General features: G+C 33.9%; 4 protein-coding genes and 1 non-coding gene across 5 annotated transcripts; 2 read left to right on the forward strand and 3 right to left on the reverse strand.

The window, feature by feature from the left end:
- Positions 1 to 601: 601 nt before the first annotated feature.
- Positions 602 to 7,608, reverse strand: LOC107023193 (auxilin-related protein 2-like). The gene is made up of 8 exons (XM_015223802.2): positions 6,557 to 7,608; positions 3,918 to 5,601; positions 3,671 to 3,815; positions 3,183 to 3,280; positions 2,985 to 3,050; positions 2,308 to 2,397; positions 1,555 to 1,731; positions 602 to 1,116 (listed from the first exon to the last, which is right to left on the reverse strand). The coding sequence occupies exons 1-8, from the start codon at positions 7,150 to 7,152 to the stop codon at positions 1,078 to 1,080; spliced, it is 2,895 nt and encodes a 964-aa protein (XP_015079288.1). The 5' UTR covers positions 7,153 to 7,608; the 3' UTR covers positions 602 to 1,077.
- A 2,465-nt stretch (positions 7,609 to 10,073) lies between these two features.
- TRNAI-AAU lies at positions 10,074 to 10,147 on the reverse strand. The gene has a single exon. It is a non-coding gene; the product is annotated as a tRNA-Ile (tRNA).
- Positions 10,148 to 10,294: 147 nt separating this feature from the next.
- LOC107021611 lies at positions 10,295 to 11,712 on the forward strand. The gene is made up of 3 exons (XM_015222301.2): positions 10,295 to 10,781; positions 11,281 to 11,352; positions 11,453 to 11,712. The coding sequence occupies exons 1-3, from the start codon at positions 10,329 to 10,331 to the stop codon at positions 11,519 to 11,521; spliced, it is 594 nt and encodes a 197-aa protein (XP_015077787.1). The 5' UTR covers positions 10,295 to 10,328; the 3' UTR covers positions 11,522 to 11,712.
- Positions 11,713 to 11,843: 131 nt separating this feature from the next.
- LOC107021610 (cytochrome b561 and DOMON domain-containing protein At3g07570-like) lies at positions 11,844 to 15,603 on the reverse strand. The gene is made up of 5 exons (XM_015222300.2): positions 15,327 to 15,603; positions 15,016 to 15,201; positions 14,653 to 14,869; positions 12,351 to 12,634; positions 11,844 to 12,243 (listed from the first exon to the last, which is right to left on the reverse strand). Exons 1-5 carry the CDS (start codon positions 15,531 to 15,533, stop codon positions 12,013 to 12,015), a joined length of 1,125 nt encoding a protein of 374 aa, XP_015077786.1. The 5' UTR covers positions 15,534 to 15,603; the 3' UTR covers positions 11,844 to 12,012.
- A 1,423-nt stretch (positions 15,604 to 17,026) lies between these two features.
- On the forward strand, positions 17,027 to 20,834 carry LOC107023408 (60S ribosomal protein L5-like). The gene is made up of 9 exons (XM_015224098.2): positions 17,027 to 17,153; positions 17,986 to 18,055; positions 18,147 to 18,238; positions 18,511 to 18,637; positions 18,732 to 18,811; positions 18,898 to 19,014; positions 19,645 to 19,779; positions 19,928 to 20,097; positions 20,453 to 20,834. Exons 1-9 carry the CDS (start codon positions 17,151 to 17,153, stop codon positions 20,565 to 20,567), a joined length of 909 nt encoding a protein of 302 aa, XP_015079584.1. The 5' UTR covers positions 17,027 to 17,150; the 3' UTR covers positions 20,568 to 20,834.
- Positions 20,835 to 20,977: the final 143 nt, after the last annotated feature.

Consider the following 20,977-nt stretch of genomic DNA (forward strand, 5'->3'; position numbering starts at 1 on the left):
GAGAAGAAATATATTTCAATTAATAAAAAAATAAAATTAAAAAATTTCAACTAATAATATTTTTAATATCAAATTACATGAAAAATAAATGAAAAGAAATGGTCAAATTAAAAGATTTTGTATAATGCTAAATTCGATTACCAAAAAAGTCCACGATTAGTATTTTTGGCAAATCTAAGAATTACAAATTACGAATGAATGACTTAATTTTTGTGAGATTTGTTAATTTTTAATAAATTCAAGAAGAAAGGATGAATATTGTTCACTTTTAAATACTTGAAAGATATTTTCTACTAAGAATGATATTTTAAGAATGTGATTTAAACTTGAGCTATATTTTAAGGGTGATTTTGACCAAAAAGTCGACATAAATCAATGAAAATTTTGATTTGATTTCGTTTTTTATTCGAATCATAATAGACTGACTTATTCATGTTTGATCCTTGTTTGAGAAGAAGAATGAATGCAGAGATTTGGTCTTCGTCAATTATTGTAAAACATTGAGCAAAATTTCATGGAAAAGGAATTTAAGTACAAGGCATTACGAGAGTCCAAAATCAGTGACAAAACCCAACTGCAGAAATAAAACACTAGCATCACATGGTACTAAATAAAATTCACCTTTCACATCGTGCAAAAATATCATTCTGATTTACTCAATACAACATCAGTTTAAAAAATGATGCAAGAGAGATATATTCTTCTCATGCAAAAACAGAAGACTTTAGACATAAATGAATAGGGAAAATACATTTTGTATAACTTCACAACTCAATCATACAATGCTCCTTTCGTGCTGCACATAATGAAAAATGCCTGACATTTTTCCCAGAAACCAGTCAAATCAAGAGCCATGCACCACCAATGTCTTCGGGCACTGACGTTAATTTACAGCAACAGAGTAATATATTGCACTTGACCATCACTGCTAAAAAGGCCCATTTTACCAGTCCAGCATGCCACATTATGAAAGAAGATTATCATGCAAAGTCAGCACGAGCATTGCTTTGGAACTGTTGCTACCTCTTCTATCAAAAAGTCTGAAGGTAGATCAAAGCTAATGAATGGACGCGGCATCTAGAAAAGTTCCTCTGAATTGAATTTGTTCCATGCTTCCTGTTGCAAGATATAGAACTTAATAAAGAGCACAATAGACTTGAGTATAAATAAAACGGGACATAAGCAGTGACAACTAAAGGATCTTTCAATGAAAATTTTTATAAGGCAAAAGGAAAGACGCCAAGAAATGAAACTTTTCATTAGGCTGCATAAGAATCCCTCCTATAAAACCACAGAAACCTGTGTTTTTAAGAGGCTTCATAAATTTCAGAACCCTTGACCCATGGTTTGAAAAGCAAATACCAGGGGAAAAAGTGAGAATGTTGGGAATTTGGACTAGATGGGTCCTCCTAGCCCATAACCACTGACAAATTGATTATTAATGTCTCATGATAAAGGAGTAAAATTTCCGATTAACAAGAAGTGTGAAGGGCATGTTGATGAAGAAATCATAATGCACTGATGGAACATCATGTTGACCAATGATAGAAGTACCTTGAGCATGTCAAACACCTTCTCAGCAACATATTTCTGTTGAAGGGTGGCGCCTTTCTGCTGCACTTTATCAGGATGGATACACAATGTTGCTTTTCTATATACCTTTTTCACAGAAGCACCAGTAATTAAATCCGTCAAAGAAACAGGCTGCCAACCGCATTCAGGCCAAAGCACCTATGACACAAGTTAATTTGATATCTTTATCAAGACCATTCTATTAGAAGCATACAATCAAATGTTTCAGAAAGTAGAGGTTTTCCCATTCATAAATAATTTATTTGTAAATGTCAATCAAAAAAGTAACGATTGTTCTAAGATCCAAGTTATTTTGGTCCCCTCAGATGTTCAATACATGTGTAAATCTTTAGATGCATAAATTTCTATGGTTGGAAGAAAAATCTGTTATGTGATATGATGAATTCCCATGTACGTGTGTGTGCTTGGAGTTCTTTACTTTTAATACCGGTTTTGTTCAAGGTGTGAATAGGTAGAAGGGCAACAATCCCCCGTCCCACACCCAATACCACAAAAGAAAAGAAATGACTATGATTAGCAAGCAAGTAAATACAGAGATAGCAAAATGGATAGGAAGTACGTGTCATTTGTTTGCCAATTTCTTCTCAACGAAAAAAACTCATTTTAAGTTCTCTCCTCTCTCATGTTAATAACCAGGTGTGTGTTAAGTGGAATCTAACAGTTCTGGGGTACTACTAATCTCCTCATATAAACGGAACATAAAACAGAACATACATATTGCATAGTTGATAGTAATGCACGCAGATTTCCTTCTTTCCCAGCAGCCCATCGCTTGATTTCAATATCTAGGCTCTCAGATATTCTCTGTAAAAAAAAGCAAGCATCTACATTACATTGATAAAATAGTAAAAATCATAGCAAGGACATATAACAGAAGTCAGAGCAAAAAGAAAAAGGATGAAAGACACCACAAAAGCCAATAGACCAAAGAGCGCATCCTAGAAATCTTGATGCACCTAAGCGCTGCCAGCACACAGTTTAGTCAGGAATTATGAACAAGCAATGTTCAACTCATTCAGCTATAGATAGGATAGCATCATGAAGGCAAAAGGCAAGGCCTTGAGGAGTCTTTTACTTTTAAGTTTAAACTTTGGCTAGTTCAAATTTGCACCTTTAAACAAGATCACAAAGTTCAGGTAAGATTTGAAGAAAGAAAATCTTTCCAATCGAAGTTCGAAAGTACGCTTTAAAAATGACAAGGGGCATCTTAAAAAAACACCGCAACAACATGATTGTTTTATAACTCTGTAATTCGATATAGGCATGTAAAAGTGGTATACAAAGAAAATTATAGGCACTGTTTTTTGAGTATTCCACTAATTGTAACGAGCAGCGGAGCAGGCAATAATGTATTAGTACGTTTGCAAGTTCTTTCTTAAAATAGTACTTACGTGTCTTTCCTGCTGCTCCATCTGAACTTGAAGGTCACGTTGATTCTTTTCAGCCAAAGCTTTGGCCTGAGCAAATATATATCATAAAAATCATATATAAAGCAAAACTATGCAATACATGCTAAAAGGCTGTAAATAGAAATTTGCCCCGACAATCCAAACATGAAATAAAAGACACATGTGTGCCAGGGGGCATACCGCACGCTCCTGAGTTCGTTGATGACGTTCCAATCTAGCTCTTCTTCTTTCTTCGGTTTCCCCTTCAACCTCTTGGAAATCTCCAGATGAAGTGGCAGCTGGTTAAGTAACATAATTCAGTATTCATGAAATTGATGAGACAGACTTAAAACCAACAACATGACACATTTTGTATGCAATTAGTTTGTCTGTAAGCATATTATTGCCTCAGTGACTTCTTGAAGTATAAATACAATATTAAAAAAAATGGTAAGAAATTGAGACAGTTCAAATAACAACTTCTGTACAATTGAGGGAATAATTCAATAAAAACTGCTACTAACTGATGCGCTGAATTAAGTTTTAATTGTGTGGCCGTGACATTAATTCAATTGAAGCTAAAGTTGAAGAATGCGAAAAGCCACCATGGTAGTTAATCTAGCCTGTGAGGCTTTACTAGTAGTACAGACTAACCCCCTGAATTAGTGAAACCGCAAAAAAGTAAGTACCTCCAAATATTGAAGAGAGATCATCAGCAAAGCTTGTTGTTGAAGATGCCTTTGTCCTGTTGGAGGAGGTTGTGGTAGATGAAAATGTTGGTTTAGACCCTCCAGCACCTGCCTTATTCTGGAACTGTGAAGCAAATGAAGTCTCCTAGAAATGACAGGTGAAGAAAAGGAATAGTTACCAAAATGAATAATAAAAGATAGAGCATAGCAAGAGGCTTAAATTGATATCTTAGGTTGCTTTGTTTACATTTACAGAACTTGTTCTTGTCTTTGGTGTACTATTGGCTCTAGAACCCATATTGAAAAAGGATTCAAGATCATCATCATTCTTTTGTTGGTTCATCCTTGCAGCAGCAGCTGCCCTTTCTCTAGCATCTGCAGCTGCCCTTTCTCGAGCCTCTGCAGCAGCTCTTTCTACTGCAGCTCGTTCTGCTCGACGTCTTATCTCAGCCTCAGCCTTTGCAGCAGAAGCTTTTTCACGTGCTTCTTTTTCCCTTGCTTCTGCAGCTACCTTTTCTGCTCTTTCTTTAGCTTCTGCTGCAGCTCTTTCACGGGCTTCCGCTTGTGCTCGCTGAACTGCAGCCCTTTCAGCCCGTTCTCGAGCTTCAGCTCCAGCCTTCTCCACAGCAGCTCTTTCGGTTTTTAAACGAGCAGCAGCAGCAGCTCTTTCTCTAGCTTCTGCTGCTGCTCTTTCTCGTGCTTCCCTAGTAGCCCTTTCTACAGCTTGCCTACCCCTATCTCTTTCTAGCTCTCTGGCTCTCTCCCTCTCCCTCTCAAGTTTCCATTGTGCTCTCTCTTCCTCTTCTTTTTCCCTCGGTTGACGTTCACGTTCTAATCTCTCCTTGTTTTCTTTCAATTCTTTTTCTTGTGTCTCATGCATGGCCTGTTCATCCCTGTCCAGGTTTACAGCCTCCTTACTCTTCGCTGCCTTTGCAGATTCTCTTTCTCGAACTTCCTTAGCATGTCTAAATTTGGCTTGAGCTCTATCCATAGCCTCCTTCATCGCAGCTGCTGATGCAGCAGCTACTGAGTTTGCATTCATATCTTCACCAGAAACTTCTGCACTTCCATCCACACTGTGAGGAGATTTACCCATGGCAAATTCATCAAGTTCATCCAATTGAGAAGTTGGAGGGCTCTTGGCTGCAGGACGAACAACCTTAGGACTTTGAGAGTATTGGTTGTAACTTGGAGAAGAAGAATGTCTGTCACCCTTTTTTCTTGCATTTGAAGCAAACGAACTAGACTCTGACTTAAAATTTCGCCGTGGAATTGGAGGAGGAGGTCGTGATGGAGGTGGAGCTCTTGTAGGTTGTGTAAAAAGAGGAATCTCTGATACACTAAGCCACACATCATCAGAAGGCAGCATTTGGTCCTCTGATCTTGGGGACGTATCTGATCCGAAGTGTGTTTCATGAATATTGCCACTTGGATATGAAGGGGGGGAGCCAGCTGGACCAAAAGATCTCTGAGGATCAGCTGAAGGTATGTCAAACAGAGGAGAGTCCTGAAAACCATCCGCAGGCACCTTTTTCTGTGAGCGGCTATCAGAAGATCTGGAAGAAGATTTTCCGATGTTTTCTCTAGAAGAAGAGGCTTGTGTGTCACTCCTTCCAGATCCTGCCCTCTGAGGACTCCCTCCCGTCCCTCTGTTAGTCCTAGCAGAGTACAATGGAGGGACAGACTTACTAAAACCATTCAGTGGATCTAAATCATCAAGAACTCCTCCACTAACCGATGAAGCTTCAGAGTGTGCATTTCCAGATTTACCTAGCTGACCAATCTGCTCAAGTGGATCCATGAACTCCCCCGAATTAGACAAAGGTGACATTGAGGTTGGCCCTAGACCTGCAAAAGGGTCATCCAGAGCAATAGTACTTTGATTTGAATTTCCAGTGGGTTTGGAGTAATGACTAGACTCTGTGAATGACCTGTGCAAAACCACCTGTCGCTCATTAGACAATCACATTGCAGGATAACAAAGATAGGATAACAATTTGGACGTACAAATGAGTACATCAATTTATTCTAATTAAAAACACTAATTGCAACTGATATGCCAAGGAAAAATGCACCAACATGTCAAAGTGTCTATTGTTTTCTAGTCAGTCTAAAAAGAAATTCATGAAAATTGAAAGGGCAAACGGAAATATGAACTGGCTTTGTTTTACGACAAGACACACTACTAAGCACCAACAATTACCAAAACTTTGAGAATTCTAACCAGAATTATATGTATTCCACTACAACAGTTACATATTTTGTATTTTTATTGTTTGGATAAAGTACCACCATTTTTTTTCCAAGTATGGATAAAGTACAACAGTTTACATTTTCTGTGTGCCATCACGTAGTGTTCATACGCTGTTCTTACTTCACCTAATTAAAGCATTTTCAGCCTATAGGGAGCATATAGACATAATATATCAAGTAATTCCATATATAAACAATAATAAGAAATACAAATTTCCAAAAGCTAAAAGATACTACAAGAATTTTGTGATACGTTCTATCCTATTCGACATGCAAGAGGGCAAAATCTGTTACATCCTTTCAGGCTGTATTCAAATAGCATAGACAGTAGTATGCATGTGAGCAATGAGCATAATGGCCTTCTGCAGTACCCAGATTCCTGTTCCACCACCCCACCCCCTTATCAAAATAATGTATGTAAGACCGTACAGAAGTAAAATGTTCTCTGCTCTTTGGTAGTCCATAACCTTCTCATCACTAACTAAACTAGTTGGGATCAGCTATATAAACAACAATACCTTAATTTTGTAGCCATTCTAGTCATTACTTTGATTTCAATGAGAAATAGCTTAAATTATTTAAAGCACAATGATAAGAGAAACAAGTGGAGCTTTGAGAAATATGAGAAATTACCTCTTATTACTGGTGGAAGTGCTACTCCCAAAACCAGCTAACAAATCATCAAACTCTTTGGCACTCGAGCTCGTACTGCTCTTAGGCCCTGTTACCTTCTCATTCGACTTCAAATTCCCAAGCAGATCACCAAAGTGTTCGTCCTTCATCTTTGGTTGTGGTGGCGAAGTCATTGTAGCAAAAACGTTGTCGTCAAATCTCACAGTGGATGCAGATGTTTCAGATTCCGATTTGCTCTTCAGTCCTGGCAATCCATCAAAAATATCCTCGTCGTACACAGGCTTGTCATACACCGGAACAGACGATGTTTTACTGTTGTTATAGCTATTCGAATCATTGCCAGTATTGAAAATTGAATCGTAATTGATATCATTCATCGACGAAGATTTACTGTTGTTATTACTAGACTTGGTGTATTTTGGAGGTCCACCGAAGACGTCTTTGTACAATAAACCATCAGGATCATCATACAATGGTGAAGATGACGATGATCGTACGGAAGAGGAACGACGATCTCCACCGTCGGATCTCATCGGAGCCGATTTTCCACCGGGTCTAAACCCGTAATCTCGAGTCAACATATCTAGGTCATCCATCGAAGATATATATTAAAGCCGTTTCAGATCTGGACCGAATTACCTTGAAAACACTGCAATTGCTGTTGGTATGATCTGAAAATTAGAAGAAATTGAAAGGCCAATACGGTCAACCGAAATCACAAAGCAGAAATGTGAATGATCAGAAATTGCATCAATATGAATAAATATCTATCTATCAATACATATGAATATATGTACGTATAGGTAGAGAGAGAAAATTGGTGAATTAGGGTTTGAAGAGGAGGAGGACTGAGTATCCGGTGACTGTTTCTCTCTCTTCTTCTTCTTCTTCTTTTCTCTCTACTTCTTCTTCTTCCTCCGCCTCCGTCGTGCGCCTTTGTTTTCTCGTTTATCGGCGATTTTTATCTCACTTGTTATTGATTGGGTTCAATTTCGTCGAAGAACCTTTTTACTTTTTGGGCGAAATTTTGATTCTTTTTTGTTTCATTGTGGAATATTGATTCTAGCTTAATATATTGTTGGCTAGACATTAAAATGATAATGTGGCAAGTATTTTTTTTTATTTTAAAATTATAATTATGTATTTTATTTTTTTATATATTAAAATTTTGAACAAAATTTAAATACTGTATAACAAAATTTATTTGGATATAATAATTCCAATAAAATTTTCTCCAATTTCATAATTTAAATCAGAGATCTCTAATTAAGGGTGATATATCATCACCCTCAATAGTCATAATAATTATGTATTTGATGTTTGTGTAGTTGAGAGTCATTAGTTTTTTACAAAAAAAAAAAATGGATCCTCATTAATTTTCTTCTTATTTCTTTTTTCATTTATCATATTAATTGTGGTTATTTTTAACTTTTCTTTATTATTTTTAACGAGTATATATTTTTCTTTAGTTGAGAGTTTATCCAAATAATATTTTTAACTTTACAATGTTGTACATATATCATTTTTTGTATATTTTATTTATAAAATTATATTAGATATGGTGTTGTTGTTAGTTTGTTTTGATTCACTTATTAGTATATGTTATAGTTCAAAATAAATAAAAAATAGTACGAATTTAAATGTGTTAGGTCTCAGAACGCGAAGAATACTGAGTATTCTCTCATTATAAATTTTATGAATTTTGTGTTTGATTTCTAATTGTTTTTCATAAGAGATATTATTATTAAAATATATTTTTTGACATAAATTTAAATTAGTAAATCTCAAAATATGTAACATTATTATACCTTGCCTTATTAAGAATAATGTTTTTTTTCTTCTGTTAATAAGTGGTACAAGCTTATGCTATATTGCTATTCTAAAGTTTCTTAGACTTTACCGATCATTATGCCTTGGCCTAATGTCAATTTCAAATCCCAAAAAGGTGGCTCACTATACTTTTTTCAACAAGTAAATAATAATAACAATATGTTTAGTAAAATTTTATAAAATAAATATAAAAATTATAAAATATTTAAATATTATATTTACTTTGACCAGTAAATAAATTGTTTTTATAAAAACCCTCAGCTCTAAATGAACTCAATAAGTAATCAGATTAAAGTAATATGAATGGTTTTAACAATAGATTTGATATTTTATATATTCACTTTGTTGAGATTAGATGTTACTGATTTTATTGTAGTAGTTTGAGAAAACAATTACACTATCTATTTAAATGAGTACTATTATTATATTATTGACACAAGCATAGTTGTTTGGTTGATTTGTTGACTATAATGACAACAAATAAATTTCCATTTATTTATTTGTAATTAATATAGAACAGGATGCTTGAATTGTAGTAATATATTTGTTTCTATGTTTTATTATATTATTTAGACAATTTTGCAATCAAAGAAAAGGTCTTCATGATTTATGTATTTTTCTATTTTACACGTCTATAATTGCCACCAATAGTCAATTTATTCGCTTTTTTGATTGAGACTTAGAACTTGATTAAACTGGATCAAACATTAACTCTAACCTACCCACAATTTATTTAATTTTTAATCTTTTATTGTATTATCGAATTTAAAAAGAAAAAGGAGAAGTGAAAATCAAATTTAGATATATTATGTAAAATATCTAACGAAGACTATAAAGGATCGTTTGGATGATTAGATTGCAAATGAATTATATCAAAATTGTATTGTGAAAATAATATCAAGATTAAACAATGACAAGATTATATCAGATAAGTATTCAAAGTATTTTCTCCCTTTTTTCTTAATGCAAGACACATCAAATTTCAGTTTCTCTCGTATAGATTAAAGAAAATGATTCGAAATAAAAAAGTTTTTTTTTTTTAATCTTTGTTTCTTATGATCAATTGGTGACCAGCTGTAATGGGTAAGATTGTTCAATCTAATCAATTGGTTCTTTTACTTGAGTTTGGATTTGGAATCAATTGGTGCCTACTATGATTCAACAATTATATATTCAGTATAAATTTCTAAAATAAAATAAAGTTTATATACTTTATCAATAGTTTAGAAATAGAGAAATTAATTTTGATAGATCGAAGAAAAAAATTAAAAATAATGTAGAAATCAAGTAAAGATTCTATTTTATTAAACTTCGTATAAATAGAGTCTGAAGAGTATTTACAGACCTTATCACTACTTTAGAAGTAGAGAATCAATTTTAATAGACCATCAAGAAATGATTAATTTTTTTCTATTTTACTAAACTTCATATATGTGATGAACAAGATGAAGAGTCAACGCAAAAATAATTTAAATATGTGAATAAAAAATACACGTATACTCTTACCTAGTAAGGAAGTGAGAGAAGTTAGCTCTATATATGATAAGTATACGGAGAAATAAAGTTTGGTTGAAAAAAAAAATTAACGATTAATATTAGTGGTACATAATTAATAACGAAGATTGATAATTATAGTGGATAATAGTGATGATTGATGATTGACAGAAAAATGAACAAAAAAAATTTATGGCCCATGCAGGTCTCGAACCTGCGACCTTCGCGTTATTAGCACGACGCTCTAACCAACTGAGCTAATGGGCCTTGTAGTGCTAAATTATTCTAATGTATATTCTAATAACGTATTTAAACGTTTTATGTTCCTCACAAAAACATTGGATTCTGGTGCCAGTCTGCGTACATACATTTTTATAAGTAGCCGTTGTTGTCCGCCTTCACCATTTCAAATTCGAACCAACAAATTAAAGCTATACAAAAAAACAAAATGCCATCGACAGCCCCATCACCTTTTCCCGACAATCAGATCCGCCGGCCAATATCTGGCCGGAAACCGCTTCAACCGAAGAATACTCCGGCAACTCCAGTTACATCCAATTCAAATAAACCTGAAAAATGGATCGAAAACTCAGTAACTCAAAACTCAAACAAGGAGAATCTTCATCCAGATATTTCGATTCCGAAAAAGGCAACAAATCCAATCAGCTGCATTCAGGATGAACCTTTCGATTCATCGTTAGCTGAGGAGCTTAGTGCCATTCGTGAAAAGCTGGAGAGGCTGAAAGGCGATAAAGAGAAAACAGAGAAGATGTTGAAAGAAAGGGATTTGATGCTGGATTTGCAGATGAAAGAGCTCTTCAACAGAGGGGAGATGCAGAAACAGCTTGAACTTGAAGTTGATCGGCTTTTCCGATTGAACGAGCTCAGATTATCCTGCACGGTAACTCTATTTTATTCTGATTGCTTTCAGGTGAACTTAAGTCTGATAAAAAATGGAAAACTAAAATAATTCCAAAATCTGTTTTTGTAATAAAACACAACTAATAAAAAAAAAATGAAATCTCAAAAATTTTATTTTGTAATTTGAGATTTATCTTAGATGAAGATGCAAGAAATTTAAAATATAAATCCTCTTATAAGTTGATTTTTTTTTGAATGATTTTCTTGTTTATGGTTGCGTGAAACTCAATGAAATGAACATGATTACCGTCTGGGGCGGATCTAGAGGGTCACGAGGGTGTTCACCACATATATATTGATGTTTTTTTTTACACCAATAATTGTTTTTAATGTAAATATATGGATTTTGAATCGCACGAATACACTAGTCAAGAGGGTTGACGTTTAGGGTTCAAAATTCATCTTGAGGTTTTAAGTTCAAATTGAGGCACGATGATCACATTGAGATGAAATTGATTGATGGTGAATGTATATTGCAGCAAAAAATTTCTCCAATTCGAACGCTCAGGGAGAAGATAGAAGAAAAGAAGATAAAGGGTGATCATCTAAAGGCAAGTAGAACATTTACTAGCGAATCTCCTCTGCTAAACAGAGCTAAATTTTTGTTTCTTTTGTTGACATTGATATGGAAACTTTATATTTTTCTTATAGGAGCTGAATTACGATGAAGAAGATGAAATCATGACCGATAGCTCATCGGACAAGGACCCAAATGCATAGGGAATGAATTTACAGCTATAGTCACAAAAGATAATGTTTTGCATCGTCTGAAAATCTCCTGCAACACAGCATTTTCCTTTTCATACAATTCGAACCTTCAACATACTAGTTGTTGGCTAATTGTCTCGTGTTGAACTACCAGTTTGTTGTATAAATATATTGGTTTTATCAATGTTTGTCCCTTGAAATTATTCTGTTGTTTTCGCTGTCTATTGCGATTGATCTGTGCTTGAGGGTCTCCTGTTTTCCCCTGTATGACATATCCTTTGGCACCACAGCACTGACAGCACTAAATATTGTACTCAATTGAACAAATATTAAGTTAGGAAAAGAATTGGCTGTTAGTATTATGTAATGTGTATAGAGAAAATACAAAGAGTATTATGTAATGTGTATAGAGAAAATACAAAGAGTATTATCTTCAAAAAAACAAGAAAAATAAACAATAATATTACATGAATGAAGCATAACCAAAAAAAAAAAAAAGATTTCTATCTTCTCTTCCACATCCTGATCTCAAGCATTAAAGCAGTGATGAATAAAATAACCAAAACAACAGAAAAACCAGCCTTCCATGAACTTCCTGCATTTCCTAAATGGATACCATAGAAAACATTTATTGTTGCCAAAAGTATCAATACTCTCCCTGTAATGTAATGGTACCAATTCCAATATTTTCTTTTTTTTGATTCCTTGTCTGGTCTCACCAATATTGCAATAGCCTATCCATTAAAGAAAAAAAGCCAAAATGAATATCGGTAAATCATAATCATCAATGTAATTTTTGTAAGAAAGTCACTTTAGAAACAACTTGAGCGTTGAAACAAACCTGCAAGCAACCTAGAAGAAGAATGAAGATGCCAAGGCCTTTGTGTCTATTGACATTGTTCTGAAGACGATTATTGAGAACGAGCCCACTGATAACACCCGCGAATCCAAGGATGAACGCTAACGATTGAATAGTTACATGAGAGTAAAACCAGATTGGATCATATTGCCTCAAATATCTAGCTGTCATCACCCCAATTGGCATGAGAATTCCCCATCCAAACATATTTAGAAGTCCATGGCTTCTCCTCAGGTTTGCATAAAGGGTCTTTGTCTCACTTTGACCTGTTCAACAACAACATGACAAGCATTAGAAATCAATACACAAAAACATTAACTGAGTTCACGGTCAAATATTTAGTGTATTTCTTGATACATATACATGGTCTAAGCAAAAATTTATTGAGCTCACGAACACGTAACGTATAAGTTACTTTCACCCTACTTCTGTCCCATTATTATGTGGCAATAATTGAGCAGCCATGAAGTTAAGATGCATTGTAATTTGTAGATTGTGAGAGTTTTGCATTTTCATTTTCATCATAATAACAAGGTGAATTTTTGTACCAAGTATGTCCTAACGAATCATGTCATTGTCATTTTCCAAATATAGAAATGTGACACTCATTTTAGGACGAGTTAAAAGAAAGTGGTACATAAACGAGGACGAACAGAGTACTTAAAATGATTCGACCAAACAAATTTACTTCATATTTTGTTTTTTCTAAAAAAAAAAGAAGGGAAAAGCATAAGCTTAAAGCTATATCTACCCCATTTAAAATAAAATTCAGCATCATGCTATTATTGAATCCAGTTCAATCAACAAACTAGACATTATTCTATTAAAGATGTTATACCTACTACTACACCATAGTACTTTAATTTTCTTCTTTCCAAACTGAGATTTGCTTTGTCTTAAAAGAAATTAAAATACACATTTAGTTTGTTAGTGATGGGATGCCAACTATTTTGGCTTATAGAAATAGTTGATTGATTGAATTGTACGTATTGAGATTAGGAAGCCCCTTTTTTTTTCTTAAATAAAACTTAACAAACAACATTGGCTTCTAACCATCAGAGATATGGTGCAGTGCATGAAACTGCTCCTTTTTTAACCATAGATCTCAAGTTCAAGTCTTGAATATGAAAATCATTGGTAAAGAGTATTGTTACCCCTTACTGAAGCCCTACTCGACACAAATTCAAATTAGTCAGACTCTAATACCGAACACCATATGGAAAAACAAACAAACATTGGCTTCCAACTTCCTAAAGTCAAAGACGTAAAAACTACATATGTTTGTTGGTACTTAAAACATTATTATCGTTATGACTAGAATATAAAGTAAGTGATACATTTGTTGGTGCAGGGCAACTATCTTCTTACTCTTTTAGACCAATTATGATTGCCTTCATTAGAAGTTGTTCGTGGAACCCACCCACCACTACTAGTCTCCCTACTAGAAAGACTTTTCTTTTTTTAGGATAGAATTCAAAGTAGTCATATTCTGGGTTGTAGAAGTTAATGAAAAATAGGCAATTTTTGGAATTCATAACTCTATCATGGATTTCAAATATCATGACTCTATCTTAGATTTCACACTTACTAAAGTTCGAAATTCATGGCAATGTTATAATATTATTGTATCAAAAATGTTATTTTTCAACGAATTCTTAGATGCTGGCCGGTTTATTATCCAAAAATAGTAAACAATGTGGCAAGTTAGTATTTTTGTCCTTTTCCTCCTTCACTACCGTGTTTGGTATCTATATTCAAGTTTCTATTATGAATTTGCATTGTGTAAGATGAGGAAACACTTTTCTGTTTATACATGAATTTTTCAAACCAAGGATGACTCGAACCTGAAGGGATACATAACTATTAAGTAGAAGAAATCATATTTATCCCAGCGCTATTTTTTAATGGTCTGATATAGTAATAGACTCACAATAGCAACTAATACTAATCAACTTACAAGGGGCCTCTTTTTCTTTTTTTACGGTGGTATTTAACTAGTTTTAATGCATTTCAACTAATTTCGTGAAATATCTATCACCTCCTCCAACAGCAAATATAAGTAACTCCGTTCACCAAGAAGGAAGAGACTTTTTGATTTGTTTTTTAAAAACAAATTTAACATTTAAAAAAAAAGGAAATACTCCATGAGAGAGCATTTTTTAAACATTTGTATGATTTTACATTCTTATCAAAATTTGAAATAATTTTTGTGTGATATAAGACAATGAAATTAAGTCCATACAATAACCAGATAATAAAATTCGAACTCCACCGGTTCACTAACCTGAGTTGTAATCCAAGGAAGTAGATATATGATCCTGGTGTTCCGTTAACCGGTAATCGGCGGTCGACGGCAGCATTCCCGACGGTCCGACGGAGTAAATGAGCCGATTACTGGGCATTTCAGTGTTCAACTGAAAGGCCAAATAGATTCTCGAGTTTTCAGCTACGACGGAGGATGTAAAGTTGACAAGCTGAAGGTTTCCTTCATCAGGCAACACCTGATCGGAAATTCAAAATCTAAAGTTAAAGTCAATTCAGAATAAATATAATCATATTATACGTATACATTTAAATTTTAAAAAAATTATATATACATAATTCGAGCCAAAAACAACGATAACCAGTCCGAGATCTGGAAACATACCTGATTCGGCGATTGACCGCCGAGAAAATACTTCTTCATAGTGGCAGTTCCGTCATTAGAGACCCATCCAACAATTGCAGTTGAGCCAACCATTTTTCCCTTCTCTGAAAATCCCATAGCAATATATGAATTCGCGTTTGGTGCTGAGAGAACATAACTCCATACATTTGTATCTGTTCTCATATACTTGAAACAGAGCAAAAAAAAAAAACAAGGAAGAAAATGTTAGTGAGGTTTCACCACTAAAATAAATTCCTAATCTACGACCGAATATTAACAATTTCTGATAGTAACAATGAAGGAGATTGTACTCTGAGGATGTAGTCTTGTTGATTCCATACTGTAAGGCAATGGAAGGAAGTTGTATCGAAGAGAATTTCGCTTTTAAGTTTGAGATTCGTATTGCACGAATCTGTACTGCTGCCTTGCGAATTTACTTTCGAAATTTGGGAACTGATAAATATTATTAGAAAGATGATGAAGAAGAAGGAGGCAGAGAATTTGAAAGATGCCTTCATCTTTTCAACTTTTTTTTTCTCTCTCTCACACTCTGTTTCTCTGTGGCAAATAAGTGGAAGAGATGATTGTAATGGGGAAGTAGTGGCCTAGTTGATTAAGTGCATGGTGGTTATATAATGAAATAAACATAATAAATAAACATGATCTTTAACTTGACGTTAGTTGATAATTATGATTTTTAACTTTAAATATGCATGAGTAGACATTTGAACTTGTATAAAATTGAATAAATAGACACGCTCATCCTACATGGCACTCGATATTGCAATTTTGTATCCTACGAGACTTCCTGCATGTATGTCACACAGGACAAGTGTGTTTACTTGTTTAATTTTATACAAGTTTAAATATTTACTTGTACACTCTCAAAGTTGGAGAACATAACTATCCGCTGAAATCAAATTAAGAATTATATTTATGTATTATGCCAGTAAAATACATACGAGTTGAATCATTCATCTATTTGTTGATTTTGACGAATGAATCAAATAATATAACTCAACATGTCAAAATGTAACATAATTTTATATGTACAAAATCAAATTTGTAGATTTGGAATATGTAAATTTGAAGGAGCAAAGTTGGATTATATGATGATTCGTTATTTGATCCGAGCAAACATTGAAAAAAAGTTTAAAATCATAGCATGTTAATTGAATTAATATATTTTTATCACAATTAAATCTGATTCAATTTATTCATTTAACGCCTCTAATTAATTTATATATTCTAATTAACTTAGATTCGAGACTTGGTTCATTGATTGGCTAACATGATGTTTCAAAGTACCAATATTAAATAAAAACGGAATCATTAAGTAATATCTTGATGTAGAGATTACTTATGTATCATCCTTCGTACTTAGGCATTTTGATTTTTGAATGAAAATCACAATAATGAATATTAGATGGTTTATAAGAACTAATCAAACTAAAAGTAACACGTTTTTCATTTTTTTTATTGTGATACTATTAAAGTAACTTTTTATCTTTTGCTCAATAATTTATAAATTTTAGATAAAATATAAATTATACGAGATAAGTCTAATTGAACGAGCTCAATTAACAAGACATTAACATGAGAAATTAATACGTGAACTACATTTGAGATATCAAATAATGATACACGAACACAATTATACTTACATTTACACATAACATAAACATAATTAAAAAGCAACGCATACAGAAATATCCTCTTTACTTCCAAATTTCCTATATCATATCGTCATACTAACTAACATATAACTTGATAAATGTTTCCAAAAGAAAGTCATAATTTTCATGTAGCAAATTATTGTATAAATTTGTGACATCAAGGTTTATAAGAGAAAAATAATAATACTAAACTATTTTTTTATTTGGTAAAAGTGAGAAATTAATCCGGAAAAAAAGTGAATCAGAGTAATTTTTATGACCAAAGTACCCTAAAATTTTCCACGAAAATAGTCAAAATGTCTAAGGGTATAAAGGTCAAAGAAAGTATCGGCCATCGACTAGGGTTTTAGTGAAGTATAAAAATAAGCTCCGCAGCGGCAGTCCCTTTTCTCACATTAGTTTCTTCCACTCCCCACTTCCCCCTCACGGCCGGCGGCGGAGGTTAATCGAGGAGAAACAATGGTGAGATTCACTAATTTGAGCTTCTTTATACATCCCTCTCTGCATTTTGTGGTTTTGTTTCACACTTTCCGAAGCTTCGTTGTTGTTGTTGTTTAGTAGTCGATATTTGGAATAGAAAGAGCAGAGAGTGCTGCATTTTGATTATACGATTTTTTCAATGTTTATGCTGAAGCCTTTTCCCGTTTCTAAGAGTGTGTAGCTCTTTTGGAGGATTATAAGTCTCTGTTTGTAGTGATTGCTGTTTATTACTACATTGATTTTTCTATTCTGCTCCATTAGTTCTTGAAAAATCTGTTCCTCTCTATTTGGGCTCCGGTTTATCAATGTTCTCCAGAAATATCTAGAGATTTACCTAAGTTCGCTCTTATGAATTATGTATAGACTTCGCACATATCTCTCAGGATCTTGTCTAATCTGTAACGATTGGGCTATGATATTGACATATAGACTTCAGATATTGTGCAAGTCTCTTTTTTTCTTTGTACTTAGTTTATTTGACAACATAGAAATATCTCTTTCGGTTTGTTGCATATTTGATGGTTTGATATTATGTCAACTGTATTACCTAAAACATCAAATGTACCAATTATACTAAACTTGTTGAGATCTGGGATGGATTATCATATTTCTCTAGTTGTATTTGATTCATGCTTCACTTAATTTTTCACGGTTTCTACTATATTAGAAATTTTCTGCATTTTCTATCAACAAAAAATCATACTCAAACTAAAAGATTATTGGGGAAAACTGTACTTAATGTGAATGTACCAGCACATCAAAACGTTCTGATGCTTGTTCTTCTGCTTAATACTGTTAATAAATTGTGTTGCAGGCCTTCATCAAAGTCCAGAAGACAAGGGCTTATTTTAAGCGTTTCCAGGTTAAATTCAAGAGAAGGAGAGGTATAGTGTATATTCTTTTCATTCCTTTTGTTTTTATTCACAACATAGACATTCACTATCTGATTGGTTTTCATTTTTTACTATCATGCAGAGGGGAAAACAGATTACAGAGCCAGGAATCGCTTGATCAATCAGGACAAAAATAAGTACAACACTCCTAAATATCGTTTGGTTGTCCGATTTGTATCCTAATACTTCTTCTTTACTTTAAAATATTATATACATGGGATGGTTTCCTCTTGGGATTTTGTTAATTGATTTGACATGTATTGTTCCTTTTAATATTACATAGACGGCTCATGAAATTGTCTTGGTAAATTTGTGTCACATGATTTATAGTGGCAATTAGGATCATCACGAATCTATGTTGTGGGTCTGGTCGATCTGTAAAATAGAAATTATGGGCACAATAGCTGCACTGGTCCTTCACTTCGCTTCCTTAACATTTTTTCTAGACTAACAAGGACATAATTGCACAAATTGTGTCTGCTAGTATTGCTGGTGACATGATTCTTGCCTCTGCTTATGCTAACGAGCTTCCTCGTTATGGCCTAGAAGTTGGACTGACTAATTATGCTGCTGGTACTTTCACACAAGCTATTCTAATTGTTTGGTTATCTCACTTGAAGTTCTGTAGTTCTTATTGAACTATTAACTCATTGACATTCAAATTTAGCCTACTGCACTGGACTTCTTTTGGCAAGGAGAGTTCTTAAAAAGCTTGAAATGGATGAGGAGTATGAAGGGAACCTTGAGGTAATTGCAGATGTGTTCAATTGTTATAGGTGTTTTGTTTTTCTTGTAGTAGTAGCTTTGCCAACTGATTTTTCCAATCTTTGCAGGTCAATGGGGAGGACTACTCTGTTGAACCTGCTGAAAGCAGAAGGCCTTTCCGAGCTCTCTTGGATGTTGGCCTTCTAAGGACTACTACAGGAAATCGTGTTTTTGGTGCTCTCAAGGTATAATCCTGCTTTTGGTATTAGGTCTGCATCTCATATTGTATGCATGCTCAACTGTGCATAGAGTTCTAAGAAATAAATGTTTTTGACGTTTGAGCAAATGATACATTGCATGTCAAAAAACTACCTTTAATAATCTTTTCGTATGTGAAATGCCTTATCTCTCCTATGCCATCATTCCATTAAGGGTAAAATGAGAAAGTTAGGTTATAGAGTTCCCAAATATCAATCTTTTTGGAATGAACCAACAAGGAAAGATTGCCATATCAACAGAAGGGAGGGAATAATATTATCTCAGGATAAAAGATGTATAAGCAAATGCTTTGATGGCTTTTGTGAACCTTTTGATGAATAGTAATCACTTGCTTACACCTCAAAAATATTTTGGTATGAGACCCTGATTGCAATTGTCCTAGGGTATTAATCTGTCTGGTGTGCTTTCTGATTTTTATAATATAGACTTTTTTAAGTTAACAGGAGCCTGCTCTGTTGTCCAAAACCTTTCATCTTTCAAGATCTGAGATGGTTTCTTTCGTGTTGTGTTACTGTTCATATTTACAATGGATAATTTGTGCCATATGACCTTAGATGTCTTTAAATTAAATGCAATTCTTCCCTGGTTGGATATAGGGTGCATTGGATGGTGGACTTGATATTCCTCACAGTGAGAAGAGGTTCGCTGGATTCAGCAAGGATTCCAAGCAACTTGATGCTGATGTTCACCGCAAGTACATTTATGGTGGTCACGTTGCTACATATATGCAGGTAAATAGAATGGTTGTATGGAGTCCTTTTATAGTTTACTATCATCATCAAATTTATAGAAATGCGTAATTGAGTATTATCTATGTTATTTCTTCATCTAGGTACACCCCATTGTCTATTATGCTAAATCTCTTCATTCTATCTGTAGACTCTAATTGAAGATGAACCAGAGAAATATCAGACACACTTTAGTCAATACATCAAAAAGGGTTTTGAGGCTGATGGTCTTGAGGAGATGTACAAGAAGGTTCATGCTGCGATTCGTGCTGATCCAAGCCCAAAGAAATCTGAGAAGCAACCTCCTAAACAGCACAAGAGGTATAAACTTTTCTTTAGATTTATCTCGTTCTCATTTTTATTAGAAAAAAATTCCTTGCATTGGAATGTATTGAAGTTCTCAAGCATTTTACTTAATGGGTTGGGTGGTGGATTTATGATTCCCTTTTGTTATTGAATATGAAATATGCTTTTGATGCTCATCCTGATTCTTCATTTCTAGAATGCCATGTAGGAAAAACTATGACCTGTCTTCTGCCTGCAGCAATTAGTATGCTAATATCCTGTTTTCCTGTATCCCTCTATATGACTTATTCAAGGTTATAGGAAAATGTTATTCTCTTTTCCTCTGTCTATGCTTCTTTTTCTGCATATTCATTTCTTGATACTTTTGCAGGTATAATCTGAAGAAGCTAACATACGAGGAAAGGAAGGCTAAGTTGATTGAGAGACTGAATGCTTTGAATTCAGCTGCTGCTGGAAATGATGACGATGATGAGGATGACGAGTAAACAGCAGTGCAAGAGTCCTGAAATATTATTGTTGCTTATGCTCTTTTTTTACTCTGTTTTTTCTTCTTTATTGAGATCTCAGTTTTGCATGCTCTGTAGAATGATAATTTACCAATTTTTGAATGTCCTAAAATTTTATACTCAGCCTTATAAATCTGGCGTGGAGTGTTGCATTATGTCACTTGCAAGGTAACCTTGCCTACTTATTATTGCCTCGCCAATGGCAATGAGTTTGTAGCGTTAATGTCTAGGCAATTTCTTCACTAATTGATTCTAGCTACTGGTATATGTGTTGAATGTTGTCTTGTCTAGTTTTGTTGTGTGCCCTTTTCTTCTATAAGTTCTTTTTTGTAATTTGCCTAATTTTCCTCCATTTATCTTTTGTTTTGCATATAGAATACGTCTCTTAT

Source organism: Solanum pennellii, chromosome 6, assembly GCF_001406875.1.
Source record: "Solanum pennellii chromosome 6, SPENNV200".
Taxonomy (NCBI): domain Eukaryota; kingdom Viridiplantae; phylum Streptophyta; class Magnoliopsida; order Solanales; family Solanaceae; genus Solanum; species Solanum pennellii.